Source organism: Anguilla anguilla, chromosome 2, assembly GCF_013347855.1.
Source record: "Anguilla anguilla isolate fAngAng1 chromosome 2, fAngAng1.pri, whole genome shotgun sequence".
Taxonomy (NCBI): Eukaryota; Metazoa; Chordata; class Actinopteri; order Anguilliformes; family Anguillidae; genus Anguilla; species Anguilla anguilla.
Genome location: NC_049202.1, coordinates 60,691,701 through 60,708,805, shown reverse-complemented (window position 1 = coordinate 60,708,805; position 17,105 = coordinate 60,691,701). Strand labels below are relative to the sequence as shown.

The 17,105-nt window shown below is 41.3% G+C and overlaps 1 protein-coding gene across 1 annotated transcript in view; it reads right to left on the bottom strand.

Annotated features, from left to right (window-relative positions):
• Positions 1-13,658, bottom strand: part of LOC118220716 (complement C3-like) — a 30,432-nt gene extending 16,774 nt beyond the window's left edge. The window contains exons 1-16 of the mRNA XM_035404847.1: positions 13,473-13,658; positions 12,830-13,025; positions 12,398-12,557; positions 10,333-10,403; positions 7,904-7,992; positions 7,737-7,819; positions 7,510-7,597; positions 6,730-6,835; positions 6,493-6,613; positions 5,968-6,083; positions 5,355-5,501; positions 2,577-2,786; positions 2,189-2,380; positions 1,785-1,940; positions 1,521-1,647; positions 617-691 (exon numbers count right to left, since the gene is read on the bottom strand). Of these exons, the coding sequence (XP_035260738.1) occupies positions 617-691; positions 1,521-1,647; positions 1,785-1,940; positions 2,189-2,380; positions 2,577-2,786; positions 5,355-5,501; positions 5,968-6,083; positions 6,493-6,613; positions 6,730-6,835; positions 7,510-7,597; positions 7,737-7,819; positions 7,904-7,992; positions 10,333-10,403; positions 12,398-12,557; positions 12,830-13,025; positions 13,473-13,543 (2,008 nt within the window). The 5' untranslated portion in view covers positions 13,544-13,658. The remainder of the gene's footprint in view (positions 1-616; positions 692-1,520; positions 1,648-1,784; positions 1,941-2,188; positions 2,381-2,576; positions 2,787-5,354; positions 5,502-5,967; positions 6,084-6,492; positions 6,614-6,729; positions 6,836-7,509; positions 7,598-7,736; positions 7,820-7,903; positions 7,993-10,332; positions 10,404-12,397; positions 12,558-12,829; positions 13,026-13,472) is intronic.
• Positions 13,659-17,105: the final 3,447 nt, after the last annotated feature.

Sequence of the window (17,105 nt, the reverse complement as noted above, 5' to 3'; positions counted from 1 at the left end):
ATATGACTAATCCCTGGAACATAATTGCTGCTTGCTGATCCCTGGCTGTATATGTAATGCTACCATGCGCCGTGGGTCTGGACGGTTTCGTGCTTCATCTGAGCTATGTGCCCTCATTGAAATGCATTGAGGCTTGAGGACAGTGCCAGTTGTAATTTGAAGCAAGCCAACACAATTCCTTCAGGAATTGTAACCTATCTAGTTTTACTCTGATCTCTTTCATTAACAAGGTGTAAGGTGTTTTTGCCCACATAACTGCTGCTCACTGGATGTTTTTTTGTTTATTGCTCTATTCTGTAGCGCAGGAAAATACCAGGACTGTTTCAGAGCCTTTAGAACCACCATGTCTGGCACCAACAATTATCCCCATTGTCAAAGTTGCTTAGATCATACATCTTGCCCATTCTATTGTTTAGTTACCAACAGCAAAAACTCTCCACCATGTCTGCATGCTTCACATATTGAGTAGCAGCAACAACAAAAGATTCACTATTTGGAGGAATAGGCCATTTGCATTAATGAGCGGTTCACCTAATGAATTGGTCACTGAGTGTATATGGACTCTGTAAATTCTTGCCGCAAAAATGTTCTTACAGTAGGCTGAGTGACCTCTTACCTAGTGAGTTTTCCAAGTCAATCAGTGTGAGCGAACGGCGTTGGCGACTCTTGGAACGCGCGGGACAGTTGGGGTCTGGAGTCACAGAGGGAAGAGAAAGTCACCGAGTGCAGCAGGCTGTATTCCACAGTCATGCAGGCACACATGCAACTTCAACATGCAGAAGTACCCAGGGAAGCGCTCAGAAAAACTTACCTGTTAACACGTTCACACACACAATAAAAAATAAAAAAAACTTTCTTCTTAATGCAGGTTTTTACATTTTCCTTTAAGAAGTATGAAATTCTCATAGTGCCGGACATCGAGTTTGGTTTTAGACTTATTTTAAAGGTGCTATATCTCTTTAATGTAGACAAATAATGAAAAGCACATCCACAGAGCTTGCAGATAGATGCTAGAATGTATTGTTTAAAATATTGCATAAAATTATATTGACTATGAATAATTTCAAATATATTTACAGTCTGTAAGCCATGTTGTGTTTATGACTGTCTCAGACCTCAGATACTGGGGTTATCGCCTCCAACAATGCTCCTGAGCCTGTAGCACACCCATCTTTTTCTCATTAATAAAGTATGCAGCCGGTTGCCAGTTAAGTCACAGTGAAGAGCGCATGGCTCCACCGCAGGACCAGCAAAGCTCGACCAGCTGGAAAAGGGTTCTACAAGCTGCGTAAACAATGAAGAATGTTAACGCTAGCTGTCAAGCTATCGAACAACAACGCACACAGCTACCGTAAGGCAAATCACGTCACTAGCAATCTATGTTGCTAATGCATTGCCATAATATATTGCAAAGTTGCTGTATGAATATTACAAAAACGTGCACGGATGCATACGCATGCCTGTGCTGTACACACATAAAGCACAAGCTAATGCACGTTTGTGGCGCTGGAAGCATTCACCTGTTCGGTACTTGGTCCCACCAGCGCTCGATTCAAACGCCAGCCCAGCATCGTAAAACACTGCCATGCTGTCAGCTCCACTCCCAGGCGTGCACCCAGTATCTTGATTCTCAGTAAATTCCCAGATCTACGTGGGAGGAGGGACACGTCAGTCAAGTGTAGCGAAACACAACACCTAGGACAAGCTGCTACTATGAACTCATTCAATCAATCACAATCATGCTTGCAACCGGAGGGAAAGCTCCCTAGGCAATCCTCCCTTACCTTGGTCTGTGTGAGTCTGTTCTTATTGTTCAGGGCATAGACACCCTTGTCCACGGCCACCAGGCCCACCTTTGCCCCGGGGTCACCGGTGATGGTCAAGCTGAAGGGCTTACGCGGCTCATAGACATCTTTCAGTTTAGTGGAGGTGACTTCAAGCTGTAGGCACAGACAGAATACACCTCTGACTAGGGCTGGATGGTATACTGTATTATTAGGTACACTGATATGAAGTCACACGGTATGTGATTTTGCAATACCGTCATCCACGGTATTTTATTGTTTTTCATCCAATTAATATTAAAGTATGAACACAGCATAACTCATCCACATGCTGGCTTGCAAAGTCACAATTTTAACAGATTTAGATTGACCTGTAAAGCCTATGATTCTGTTCATCAACTTACCGTTCCCATGCAAGTTGCCTTAACGTCCACCCACACAGAGTCTGACACCACTTCTGTGCCCACGTGGTAGTATGCCAAAAATCGAAAGGAGGGGACCATGTCTTTGGTCACTGGCAGTGATAAGATCACCAGTGACTGCCCGCTGAGTCTCTCAAATCTCTTAGCATGAATGAGCCTCCCTTTGTTCAGTACCTGTTCATATATAAACACAGACAGGTGAATGCCAAGAACAGATCTGACGCATATACAGACAGGTAAACGCCAAAAGCAGATCTGACGCAAATACAGATGGGCAAATACAAGGAGCTCATCAGAAACACACATAGGCAGGTAACCATCAGGAAATCTGAGATATAAGGTGAAGCGTAGGCATGGTACAGGTACACACCAGGTATGTGATATGGTTTATTTGTTCCTGTACACCTGGGCTGTTCACAAGGTTGAGGCTGATGCCCAGGTTATCTCCAATCTTTAGTTCAGCTGTTTGCATGCTGATGTGAAGGTAGTTATTTGAGCCTTGCTGTGTCCTGTAGGGCAGGGCTACCATACGCTGTACCGTCTGCTGCTCCTCAGTCAGGTAAGGATCCTTCGTTTTCACCTAGAGAAGAAAATACGCTCTCACTCTTCAATTCAGAATGCAAGGGCTGCGCCAATCCATCTTCAGGGTTCGTATGGGTCCAGGAAAAAATGGCAAGTCATGGAAAATAACTGCCAAGACCCAGTGCTGAACAAGTATCCTTGAAAATAAAAAAGGCAAAAGGAACACTACATTTTCAAAATTTGGGGTTTTGGCTATTTCAGCCATACCTATCGATAACAGGTGCATAAAATCAAGCATACAGCCATGCAATCTCCATTGACAAACATTGGCAGTAGAATGGGTCCTACTGAAGAGCTCAGTGACTTTCAACATGGCGCTGGCATTGGATGCCACCTTTCCAACAAGACAGTTCATCAAATTTCTACTATGCTAGGGCTGCCCCAGTCAACTATAAGTGCTGTTATTGTGAAGTGGAAACAATAGTTGTTAAATGTATGCTGTAACATTTAAAAAATCTGATAAAGGTATTCATTTTTCATTATATTGAATATTATATTTCAAGTGACTTGGTGTGGTATGTATGTGGTCAGGTGCTTTGAGGTAATGTAGCCTACAGTGATGCATGTGTTTTGCTGACTAGCCTAACATGTTGTGCTGACTAGGCTAACATGGCAATTAGTCCATAATGGCAAATTAAGTATTCCTCAATTAAAATGCCAGGAAAGTGTGCATTTAACTTGCAGTTGCTTGAAGATGACACCTATAAAGACTGGCTTCAAGAAGACAAAGCTAAGAACTGACATTAGATTTGTGGTAGCAGATCTTTTGGAACAGCTACTGTCCATGAATGACTTCATTGAACTGAGAAAGCTGCAGTTAGCTGCAAAACAGACTTCAGACATATTTTGAGTACAATGGAAAGCAAGCGGCTTGAGAAAGCACCTATCAGGTTAAAAACATGTCTGTTTGGTATTCGCAACTCGTGGCCTCCAATGGGGAGAGGTGCCGAGATAATATGAAGAGGATGTTGAAGATCCTGATTGATGCCAAGAAAGTGAGCGCAGATAAATGTGATGACCTCCTTAGACAGTTCAGTGAGTTTCTTGACAGCACCGTGGCTAACAGCTCTCCAGAGTTAAAAGAACTTCAGCTGTGTGACAGACTGGATGTTTTGTTTCCTCAGCATATGTCCGATAGCACCCCGCATGCAGATAAATGGCTTGTATGCCATGGTCTGTTGCTCCTCTCACCTGGACAGACCAGTGGGGATGATGGATCTTTTGTAAATAAGGAAACTGAGGTCGAGAATCTGTACAGCGAATGCTTAGTGGCACAGCATGTTATCACTGATTATGATATTTTCTCCATAGGCAGGGTGCACAAGGTGAATATTAACAAGCAATGCATGAAATTTGCCTCTGGAATAAGACAACATTGTATGGCCCACCATGAACAGGAAAAGACCAAGAAGTGTGTGTCAGAGAAGTGGAATAGTATATGGACTGCGTTTTTATATAGCGCTTTACAATTGATGCCTCTCATCAGCTTGTTGGGAGCAATTAGGGATTAGGTGTCTTGCTCAGGGACACTTCGACACTCCCAGGACAGGGGATCGAACCGGCAACTGTCCGACTGCCAGACAACCGCTCTACCTCCTGGGCTATGTTGCCCTGTACCTTGAATGAAATCAAGGAACATAAAAAGAAATGGCTGGCTTGCAAAAATCGGCATATAAATTTGCTGAGAAGGCCGAGTCAGTGGGTCGTCTGATATGGATTACAAAGTCAAATAGCATGGGAAGGACTGCCAAGGAGAAATGGATTTAACTGGATGATATTCAGAGGAAGATTGAGGTGAAGGAATCCAAATAAGGTAGGGCAGTATATTTAAATTCAATTTTAAATGAATAAATGTATTCTGTAGTTCAAATTCATATTGTCGTGCACATAGCATAATTCTGATGCTTGTTGAAGTATACATTGCCCTCTTGCGGCTGTATTGAACCTTGTTTATACTGTGTGGGAGATGGTGTTTTCAAGCAGTTAATGGTGTTTTAGCAGTAAACAGTACTTTTAGAGTTAAAATTGACTGTCATTTTGGTGTGGATAGTACTGGAGTGCCTAACATGTAGTCATGGAATTTCATGAAAAGAAGTCATGCAAACCAGAATCCAGAATGTAAGGGCAGTACCAGTTAAATAAACACTATCTGAATCTATTCAACTAACAAAATGATCTGTATTTGTATTCGGGGGGGGGGGGGGGGGGGGGCTTCTGAAAAGTTGTCCAATAGAGGGTGAGTGCAGTAGTGCCTGTTCCTCTTTTCTACTTTTTTATTTAATGAATGCATTAATCAATGTGTCGACAAATGCATTAAAATAGAATGTTTCACTGAGCACAAATTACTGTTGTTTCATTTTCAGTTCCTGCTACATTTTTCCGCTGTCATCTCCCTATTATCTCACTGATATCATTTCTTAACTCCTTGGTCAACTCATTAGTTAGTGGTAAAATCACTGATTGATCAAAACAAATCATGTACCATGTATTATCTGTGTACACTTACAAATGCAGTATTCAGCTTCAGATATACCTGTCAGTGCACGGCATACCGTGTTGAGCTCACCGTGATCGAGAGAGAATCATCCTGTACTTCGGTGTTGACGGTAACCTTGGCGATTCCATTTTCCGTTGTCCTGCCCAAAACTGGCCCTGGTGTCACCTCCACATCAATGTCCTTAGCGGGAGTGTCATCTGGGTTTGTGATGTAAATCTGCCCCATTCAAGAGTAACAGATATCTAACCAGCTGAAGTGTTAGACATGCACTATAATATCCCTGTACAGAGTTTACCATAAGTCCTGGCTAACTACACACTCATGACTGACAGTTTATTCTTGTTATGCTGTTGAGAGAAATCTGCAATGATTGATGTTCATAAGGATAAACCTCCACTGTGAACATCCTCACAGTTTAGCTATGCTGAAAGCTGACTTCCTGTGAAGCAATCCATAGAGTGAGGAGTAAGCACTCAGTGAATTTATTTTGAAAAATAGCCCAGCCCGGTACAACATTTTTAATGAATTAAAATATCACCTGTGTCACATAATTTCAGCCTAAGTGCCAAATTTTAATAAAGCATAATAAGTGTGATGTTTGCATTAATACAAATTGTACCTAATCTGAACATAGGAGAGTACTAAACAGAGAAGCCATAATTATGGAGTAAAAGGAAAATACCATGACATCAAAAGGTATTCCTGGTTTAAAATAGGAGGCGGTCTTCTTGAAGTGGATGGTGTAGGGTGATGTCACTATCTGGATCCCCTGTCTCTCTGCCTCCACCATTTCACTTCCTGACAGAGGAAGGTTCACCAGTGGAGCCAGCTTTAGTTTGCACACGGTGCATTCATTTGTACGTGTTAGACGAACAAGTTAGCTTGTTAACTGTTACATTAAAATCTATGGAATTTGGCAGACACTCATCCAGGCATTCTTACCACTCATACAGGCCTACACCCTTAGTGTATACATTCACTCTCAGACACAAACAATCTCGCACACAAAAAGTGTGAACACATCATAACAGACCTGAACTTTTAACCTACATTCTACAGGTTCACAGATGGGACACTGTTGTTTTAACTTTTGTGGACAGTATTTGATTGTAAATTTATTGTGCTGGAATTACATTATGTCCACTAGATAAATAAATAGTGGCTGCACACACTCACAGAGAGAAATAAAAGTGCTAAAGGGCCTTACCACTGACTGTCAGGACACTGACAGACACATAGAGAGACAGCCTGATCAACTGACTGATGTCAGGGAAGGTCTTCTGAATTTGTTCTCTTTTTAGGGTAGCATTGCCCTTTCCTGAGATAACCTGAATTATAAAGAAAGCACAGGTTACAAAACCAGCCATGAAAGGGGGTCAGTGGTGAGTTTGGGGGTGCTCATGTAAAGGATTGGGAGGTGAGACTGAAAAGTGGAGGTACTGACGTTCACTCTCTGCAGAGAGGCAGGAATACTCTTCTTCTCACCATCCTCTGTCAGCACGCCAAAAACCACAAACGCCTTCCCTGAAACATCCTCTCCATACAGATACCTGCCAAGCAAAACAAAGGAAGGCCTTCACTAGAGGTCTGTATTATACCAGAAATGAAGCCCAAGCCCGTCTAATCCAAGTGTCTTTACAGCCAGGAAAGGAACCGGCCCGACAAGCTCTAGCTAAATTTTAATCCTGAACCCCATAAAGACAGATCGCTAAAATAACAAACTGACACCATACAGCACAATGGAAAGTAGTACAGTGTTTCCCACAGGAAAGCTAGCTGCTTGTGAATGTGCTTGCAATTGTGGAATGGGGGGAGGGACACTTTGCCAGCTGTTATCAGCTGGTGACAACACTGGCATAAAGCTTCTAGCTAATTTAAACAAAATTTATTCAAAATGTGTGTTTTTCTTGTTGATTGACGGTACTAGCAAACCCGATACTGGGGGTGATGCTGATTAAAGAGTTATAATCCTGCATCAAAGTCCTCAGTCGCAGAAGTTTAAATGGTTTCTGGTTTTGGTGCCATGGAGGTAGAATGGAACTGAGAGCAGATTAGATTGCTGGAGAAATCTTGTGCAGCACTTCTCCTACCATTAAGCGTAGAAAGACCGGTGATTCAAAGCAGAACTGTGCGAGAGGAAATGGAAAGCAATAGAATGTATTTCAGCTTGACATGCTTGCTTTATTTTTCTTACTTAAATAGACAATGAATAGACTTATCCTACCGGGCAGTTATGTCGACAGTGAGCTCAACATCGTCAATGTAAAAAAACGGTTTTCCTGGAGTGAGCTTGATCCCAAAGCTTGGTAGCACTAGATAAACAAAGAGAAGAGGGCCCAGTGTTTTTGGAGAGTTCATACTGAAATAGCTGTGCATTGACTCTACGATGCAGATTGACTTGAGATTTGAATTCACTCCTGATAAACTACTCTTAGAACACCGTCACCTTACCATATTTCTTGACCTCAAAATCAGAGGTAAAGTTCCTCTCTGGGGTGTTATGGAACCTGGATACCAGCTTCCAAGTCCCCACGCTGTTAACAGAAATGATAGGTGGTCAGGTAAGTGGATAGGAAGGTAAGGGTCTAGTGACGAATCTGGTGTTTTGAAAAACAAACCTGGAAACCCCTGGGAGTTTGTACTGTCCTGACTTGATGCCATTTTCAGGATGCACCACATCTTTCTGAACAGTGATTCCCTCAGGAGACTGAATGGGAAATGATAAAAAGTGTTTTTCATCATTGTTCAGTCTTATATATAGTATATATACAACACTGTGCAGATGTCAGACCACCCTTTCTTTTATTTACTTTCCAGAGAAAATAGTCATTAAGCACAAGCTATTTATTTTTCAGTGTCAGAAAATAATGCAGCAAGCATGTATTTAACAAGAAATCACATAAAACCTCCACAAATTATGTATAATGTCAAATCTTTCAGTATTCACTGTGTCCAATCTTTGCCACTTTCGCAGCTTTCATTCTTTTCAGAAGACGTGTTTTGAGTTTTTCAAAGAAATCTGCAGGAATATTTTTTCCGTGCTTCTTGTAAACACCCTCAAAGTTCAGTCTTAGAAGTTGGTTGCGTTTTCTCCTTCGCCCCATCCAAGTAATTCCAAACAGTCCATTGTGGGTGGCCAGTCCATTGTTCTGAGAATACCAGCAGCTTGATCTTTGTAGTTGTGTGCTTGGGGTCATTATTATCTCTGCCAGGCGGGAGCCTGAAGGGGATTATGCGTTTGGTCGCGTGTGTGTGTGTGTTTATGTATCTGTCCGCAGCTAATCTCGCATAATACTGAGCCGATCGGCCTAATACTTGTTGTGCATGCTGACGACATCCCAAGGACCTGAATTCTCGAATATTTTGCAAATCGGTCAACGACAAGTATTTTATTTGAATTAATTTCCATCATTGTCCATTGAAATACATTGAGTGCTAACTCCTCACTCCTCCTAACCGGCCGGTAGGGGCTGCAAGTGATCAACAACTGCTAATTGGAAAGAAACCGATGTAAAAATGTACAGTGTCAATTTGAACGTTAAAATGCCAACAAAATAATCCGCCAACTAATGGGATACGTTAATGTTTGAATCTGTGGCAATTATTTTGTTGGCATTTTCACATTGAAATTGATATTTTACATCGCTGGTCTTTTGTTCCTGTCCAGATTGTGCCTGTACAGATTTGAAACGAAAGTGCCAGACTATAATGTCAACGTTAGCTCTGTCTAACACATCGTGGCAGATATGAATGAAACTAGCTAACATGTCACCACCTTTAGCGTTACTTCACTGAATCGGCGTTTTTGGGATTTTCAGTGGCACATGGTAAATATTGTATTTGTCTGGTTGCATTGATTGTGTAGCCTCTATTGTTGCATCAGCAAAGCTAACACGCCTGGTGGAGATCTGCACTTTACTGAGTGCACACTTCTAGTGCTAAGATTAATTTGCTCCCAATCAAGCATTGCCTTGAGAGTATTGCATTGTCTGATAAGATTTCTTTGTATTTTTCAGCATTTATAATGACTTCAGTTGAAACCAATGGTTGTAGACATGGTTCCGAGAATATTTCATTGCTTCAACGGCTTACATACCTCCGAAAATCTCAAAGTTAGACTCATCATTCCATAAAACCTTACTCCACATTTCAGGTGTCCAGTTTTGGTGTTCTTGTGCACATTTTTTTCTCTGTTTTTTTTTTTTCTTTTCCTTTTCTCAGTCGTGGCTTTTTGATGGCTACACGTCCTTTCAGACTCATAGCATTGAGTTGTTGTCTCACAATGGAAGGTTTGACAGGAACACCTGTGGATTTCTTGAGATCTGAAGCAAAATTGGACCTTGATTTCCCCCCCCCCCATACCTGTCAAAATAATAATATCTTCAAGTACTGTCTTTGTGATGGAAACAGTTTTGGTGGTCAACAAGTTCTTGCCCGATTGTTAGGAGTTAGGATTTTTTCTGCATCTTGCAATTTTAACTCCAGTTCTGGAAAATTCTGTTTTTTCACTTGTTTTCCTTCAACTTTCACTTTCCTTGTGCAGTTCAGTTATATCAAATCAGAAATATCTCCTTTAGCCATTTTAGATGCACATGGCAAACAAATCTGCAAGGCAGATTTATGTTTGTTTGAATGTATGTTTGAATATTAGAGTCACTTTTAAAGGCAAAGGGTTCTAACATGACATCATTGACACTTTCGGTAACAACCTTTGTTGGGGGGTCATAGCTGTAACTTGTTTCTTGATTGGAAGAATGGAAGACTTAAACATAGTAGGGTGCTGAAAAGAAAGGGTGCACAAATACTGATAGATTTGATATTTTGTAGTTTCTATAATTTTCAGTTAAATAGAGTATATGTTTCATGCATTATTGGCTGACACAGGGAAAAAAAATATTGCTCCGAATGGCTGATATAACTGGAAATTGAATAGACAAAAGGCTGGTCCCTGACTTTTGCACAGTACTGTGCATATACTCATACATATACACATACATAGCATCTATGGACGGGAAATGTTTGACGGACATGAAGACTGAAGTCCTACCATTACTGCCAAAGAAACACCACTTGCAACAGGCTCCAAACCAGGGTTCAAGGCATAAATCCTGTAATGAACTAGATAATGAGTTAAACAATGAATCAGCTAAGCAATGAATTAGTGTCAGCAACTAAGATCATTTTAATGCAGCCCACTGGCATTTGAATTTGTTAAGTGCAGTGGCAAAGCTCCATTAACCATTAATGACCAGATTGATTGGTAATTAAGTTGATTGATAAATGTTGGCAAACAGAGATAAACGGTACATAGATAAAACATAATTCCAAAATATAGCTGCAAGCAGTGATGTCAGGGTGAGCCATTACGTGTTGGTGGGGACTTTGTCATTGACTGAAAATCCTAATCCACATACCATCCATACCAACATTGGTGTGTACTGGATCTAAAGTTCAGTTCAGACCAAAGGTTTGCGATGCAACAAAACTGTTTTTAGAATGTAGCAGAAGTAGAGTAGAGAATTTACAGCAGTGTGAACTTCCTCGTCTGATGTCAGTGCTTGCCGCCGCAGGCAATTCATCTTGTCTAATCGCAGGTGGTGAGTTTTAGAATGCAACGCACATCTTGAAAATCATTGTATTAGCGGGATTATGACTGAGGGGCTACACAATTACACAATTTGAATGCCTGACGTGGAGGTAGTAAATTCGCCTCGGACAATTTCCCTCAGCAAAGGGCATTCAAAGTGGAGTGCCCAGCCCTGCAGTCACTATCCCCTTTACACAATAGCTTACCAACATATAGCATAATTGTAATCATGAATTTCAAAATATGTATTTGCTTTATTTTATTCATATTAGATGAAAACATATCCTCTAATGTTTCTTTTTTCCATAGGTTAGCTTAATAAATTGAGCCAGCACATAGTTGTACACACATAGCCTTTGTGACAACATAAAAAAGACTGAGTAGGCATGTATCCAACGAGTAATCAAATGATCATTACTTGATTCTTACAGTACCCATCCTAGTTTCTGAAGCTCTAACTTAATTTTAAGTCTTTACAGATTGGTAAAAAATATGTATATTAACAATAAAGGGATTGTGAGGATCAGGCCCAACAAAGGAAAGGTCAGTTTCCCGTGGACTAGTTGGTTCTCTGATCCTCCCCATGTTGACGGATGACTAAGGGGTTTTTGCTTGTGTGTCACCTCTTATTAATTCCCCAGTGAAACAGGAAATATATATATTGTGGCGTGGATCAGGGCGCGGCCCCGCAGCGCCCCTCTCAGCCTAAGCAGCGTAAGCTGAAACCGGCCACCAGACAAGCGATTCAAGACCCGGGACAGCGCCGGAGTAAGAAACCCAGCCGCAGGACCCTGGAGAACGGCACGCTGGAAAATCACCAGCTCCCTGATTGCCAAGCTACACACCTGCAAGCACTGAGGAGACACAGCTGCCGCCACTCCAGGGAACTGGGCTGGGCACATAAAAGAGGGCGCCTAGCTCCCTTGGGGAGCGCCGTTAGGGCGTGCTGCGAAGCACCACGTTCGCTCCGTTAACCAGTATTCTCATTTTATTTCAGAATCCGGCTGAGACGCGGGAACGTCACCCTTCAGGAATTAAAAGAAGGACTTTTCTTGCCGTCTCCCGAACAAAGATAACCCCGCAACTTTTTTGTTAATTTGTTAATTGTTAAAAGGAAACTTTGTTTTTGCGCGTAGTACAGGGTTTCCCCGGTTGTACTACGCGTGTAGATGATAATATAAAGCCCGATTGGGTTATTTTTTCTAAAACCTCCGCTCTGTGTGTTCTCTGTGCCGCCCACCTGCACCGTCACACCCAGTACGGTGCCACAATATATATATATATATGAAAAAATAAATTATTTTAATACCTAAATTAAAAATGAGATTTTTCTCATTTTGAGTGTAAGGTCATGCTGATAAACATTTTTATAGCCTTTTTTGCTCCTATTTTCCGGCATTGGCAATAATTCTAGTGGACGCTGTATATATATGTACATGTACAGAATTTTGGCTGTGTGTAAATGCGGTCTGTTTGCAGAGCTTAATGCGTCGGCATCTTTGTAGCGGGCTCCATGGTGCCCTACCTGTGTCTTCTGGAGTATAGATGGTCTTATCTGTCTGCACAAATATGTACCCAGCAAGGAAGGAGACCAGAATAAGTTTCTCTAACTTTTGCTGGGGAAATTTTGCTTCCAGGTAGACATACCGTTTGCCATGTGTCCCTTCAAAAAAATCTGCAGAGATCTGTGAGGAAAACATAAATGCGTTTTGTGTCTTGCACGCTGTCCAAGAAAGGGGGTACTTTTTGAAAAGGAGTTGCAGTTCAACAATTTGAAACTAACAGGTGGAACAGGAACTTAGTGTAGGCATACTGAAAATTTAGTTGTGGGTGGGGGGGGGGGGGGGGGGGGGGGGGGGGGGGGGGGGGGGCGGGGGGGGGTGGGTGGGGGGGGGGGGGGATTGAAGGGGCGGGGGGGGTGGGTGGAGGGGGGGGGGGTTGAAGGCCAGATACTCACAAAAATTCCTTGCAAAGCCTGGAAGCTGTTGGTTGCATTCAGGCTCACTGTTTTGGAGAAAATCTCCCTGCTTTTGGTCGGGAAGTCTTTCACCTGGATTTCGACATCGAAACTCTCTCCCGTGTATTCCTGTGCCTCCACAAACACATTCTCCCAACTGCCCACCCGCAGCAGGTTTGGCGCGGTCAGAATAAATCTGTGAAGATATGAGGCGACAGTCACTATGACAGAGTAGCTTCAGGGTGGCAGTAAGATATGATGATTAAGGGAGGAAACTAGAAAAAGATGAAAACCTAAGGACGAGAGAAATACGTATCTGTATGTGAAACTAGTGGACTGAAGAAGTACACTGGCTGCTAGCCATGAAAACATGCAAACAAATCTGTTCAAATACTCGGCAGAGCCATATCAGTTTGAAAATGTACTTCCTCCCCCGCAGCACTCTTGAGCAAACACACCAACCCCCAAAAAAACAGTTGCTGCCCTACGAAACACGGTCGGAAAAATTTCACTACACAGCACTACACACACACACACGGTTGTTCTGTAAGCCCACACCTTTCCACGATAGATGTAGCGCAATTTGTGTGACTACAGGTAGCTAACGGAGGAACACTTTGTGTGTGGTGTGCAGTATACTCACAGTGGACCACATTGAGCGAGCGCAGGAAGAGCGAGGGCCAGAATAGCCGACCACACCATGTCCACGTGCATTCTGCCTGCCTGGTCAATGTGCCTGGCCTCCCCTCGCCACTGTATTTTCACATATTAACCTGCTCACCCAGATCCCCACGTCAACTCTTCCTGGCCTATGACACCAGTCTGAAATGTAAACAACGATTCTTCCCGGCAGTGAGATTGAGAAAGAGGCAGAGAAGATAAGGGAGGGGGAGGGGAGATAATGAGAGTTCTAAGGTCAAAAATCAGAGATTGCGCAAATGCGTGGTCATGGCTGTAATGGGAGTAAGCGGATCGGTCTTTGTAAAATTTATCTTGGGGTGGGACTAGCATCCTTCACATCTAAATGCCCCGATATCTCACAGTGGACAGAAATGCAGTCGGAATTAAGTGTGCAGGCTAGCATAAAAACTTTTTTATAATAAAAAAAAAAAAATTACTAATGAGACATAGAACAGTTGTTAAAGGCATTCGCGACAAGTACAGGCTGGGCCGTATGGACAAGATATCACCAATTTGTTTTACATTACATCTTAGTTACATTAAAACTGGGCTAGTTAAGAAGTTTTGTGTAAATGTGCAATATTTATTCAATTAAGTGTCCACAAAGTATGTTGTGCTATGTTGTTAGGCTATGTTTGCATCCATTTCATCACATAGGCACTCAACTGAATGAAGACAGTTACAAGGACAGCATACCTGCAGTCTTGACGCAAGTGGAATAGATGGCTAGCTAGCCATCCATAATAGAAAACATATGTGTAACCATTATGACCCAAGATCAAATTAAATTTTTACACAAGTTACAAAAAACCTAGAATAACACTGGCTTGCTGCTTGACTAGAAAGAGTAGAATGAGGGACTAATTGCTCGGTCTTAATTGTGGTTTGGGCTATTTGCTGGAATCACGAAGTAACATTTCCATTGTAGCGTAAACTAATGTTTATTATGGGATGGCAGTGGTTGTTTTCCAGATATTAGTCTGACCTTCATGTGTTGCCAGGAAACACTTGTTGCTTGTAACCATGTAATTTTTTGTGCGCAGAATGTCTAACAAAATTAAGTAAATCCTCTTCTCTTACGTTATTGGCGAGTGACTATGGTAGAAATGGGATAATCCATAACGAGGTATACAGAAACTATGCGTGTGCTGTCTCCAGATGGTCAACAACTGTTGCTCGTCTAGAACTACAGGCATTGCGGTGCTGTAGTAGGATGATATTCTTGAGAGATGCACCTCTCCTCCCGCTCATATCTATTAGTTGTGAGTGGTGTTGTGTAAAGCAGTGTGAAGCTTCCAGGTCAGTACATCAGAAGGATACCCATACTTCACTGAGCAGTTGCCTGTGCCATAGCAGTAACCAATGAGAGTTTTGAGACTGGTGCAAGATTCCAAACGGCAGGAAGTTCAGGGGTAAAGAATTTTGTTATTTTTAGGCATTTTTAAAAATTTCTTTCTTAACTTTCATTTTACCAAGTCCCATTGAGATGTCAAATCTCAATAATCTATTTTGCGAGGGACACCTAGACAAAATGCATGTACATCACAAATATTTTAAATTGACAATACAAAACACAAATCCAGTGTTCAATATTATACCTTCTGTATCCGGAATTAGGACAGTTCTGCTTAGAAACAATTGCAGCTAGGATAAACCCACCAGGCACACCCACAAGCATCCGTATCCATTAAAAAAAAAAAATCATCCTTTATGTGAGAGAAAAACTTCCTTTTCAGACTTGTGTTTAAAAAAAGGGGGCAATACAGAAGGGGTTAAAATGCAACCATTCATGTGATCTTAAATTGTGTCTGTTTTCCAGATAAAAACTTTGAACAAATTTACATTGGCAGTTTCCCTCTAAGATGGCCTTGTAGATCAAAACAAGCATTCGAGCCAGACTTTTACCTCATCTCTATTCCCGTATTTTGCACTGACACCTTTCCCAGAAGTCACTCATTAAATGTATTTCGTTTTTTAAAATAAGGTTATATTAAAGCAGGGGTACAGACAAGAGAGCTTCATGCAGAGCAAATATAAAAGCTAAACCCACATACCTCACTCCTAAACCTCTTGTAGGGCTGGTTTCACAGACACAGATTAAGCTTAGTCCTGGACTAAATAGAGTACTGAATAGAGAATCTCCATTCAAAATTGAATTTAGTTAAGACTAGGTTTAATCTGGGTCTTCAAAACTGGCCCGTGATGCTTAAGAACTGCGACTGTCATTGTGCAAATAACTCTTTTTAAGTAAGAATTTTAAAGAAGTTACACTCGCATTTGAAGACCTCTGTCTTTCTTTGTTAAAGTTTCATTTTTTGACTCAGTTTTAAATAAAGGTCTTCATGGGTCCCTTAAAACCCAAATACCCAGGACTCAACCCAACCCAGAACCTAAGTGGGTCTAAATTCAAACTTGTTTCGTGGGTACAGGTTGACACCTTTTTGATTGATGCAGGTCTCCAGCATGTGGTACAGCTGACATACCAATGAGGACCTAATCACACATTAATTTTATTTGCAAAACTAAACTTTAATAATGGTAATTAACTGTCTCCATTAACATTAGTGCTAGCTAATAAATTCCCTTTCACAATTTGTTTTGTGTATTTAAATTGTGTTACCAATGTGTTTCATTCATTTTTCTAGTAAGAGTGAAGCTGGCTGCTGTGCTCCTTGAGAATGTTTGAATTTTAAGCAATTTGGCCAGTGAGTACATGTTATTTGATGTATGGTGGACATATACTGGGCTGTAGAAGTTGTCAAAAATCTGTGCTGATAGACCTTGATGGACAGCAAGCTGATGTTAGCATTATGGCCGATCAATTTAATTTCCTGTCTTTTGAGGCTTTCGGCAAATGCAAACATTTCACATAAAATGTGCCTCGTAGTTTGACTTAGCATAGGTTAGGTGAGAGTAATGTTCACTGTGTGAACTGGACTGTAATGTGTTCATAGCTATGAATAACTACAAAATGAGTATTGTACCTTATCGGACCTGTGTTTTGTAGATGTTCCAATGACCTTTAGTATGCATTTATTGTACTTTGCTTTGCATAAAAGCGTATATAAAATAAATGTAATTAATTCATGTTGTGTTCAGATAGGAAATCCACAGGTCCAATTTGGGTTGAGTACAACTTTTTGAACCCATGAAGAATTCTAGTACTTAAGGGAACAATGGAACCCTACACACACACTATGCCTTATCACTCCAGTATGTCATTAAACTATATACACCATGTGGTGACATAATTCACTTGCTCAGGAACATTTTATTTGATCAGCTATGTGATTTATGAAGTCAAATTCTCCTTTAGAGTGATGAACAGAGTTGGCAGAGAATGCAAGAGATGTGCAACCAGTTAGCTGTGTGGAATGTGGTTAGTTGGGCAGACTGTGAAATTTGGTTAGGCTTTGTAGGAGCATGCTGGGGTTTACATTCAAATGCTAGTCGTTTAAGAGTTGTTAAAGACTCTGTGCTATCACTTTCTTGCATTTCAAGGGTCCATTAATTCACAAAATAAAGGCAAATAATTTGTTGTAATGTATAAAACTGGAAAATAAAAATAATTTACTTTAGATGTAAAGTATGTCGT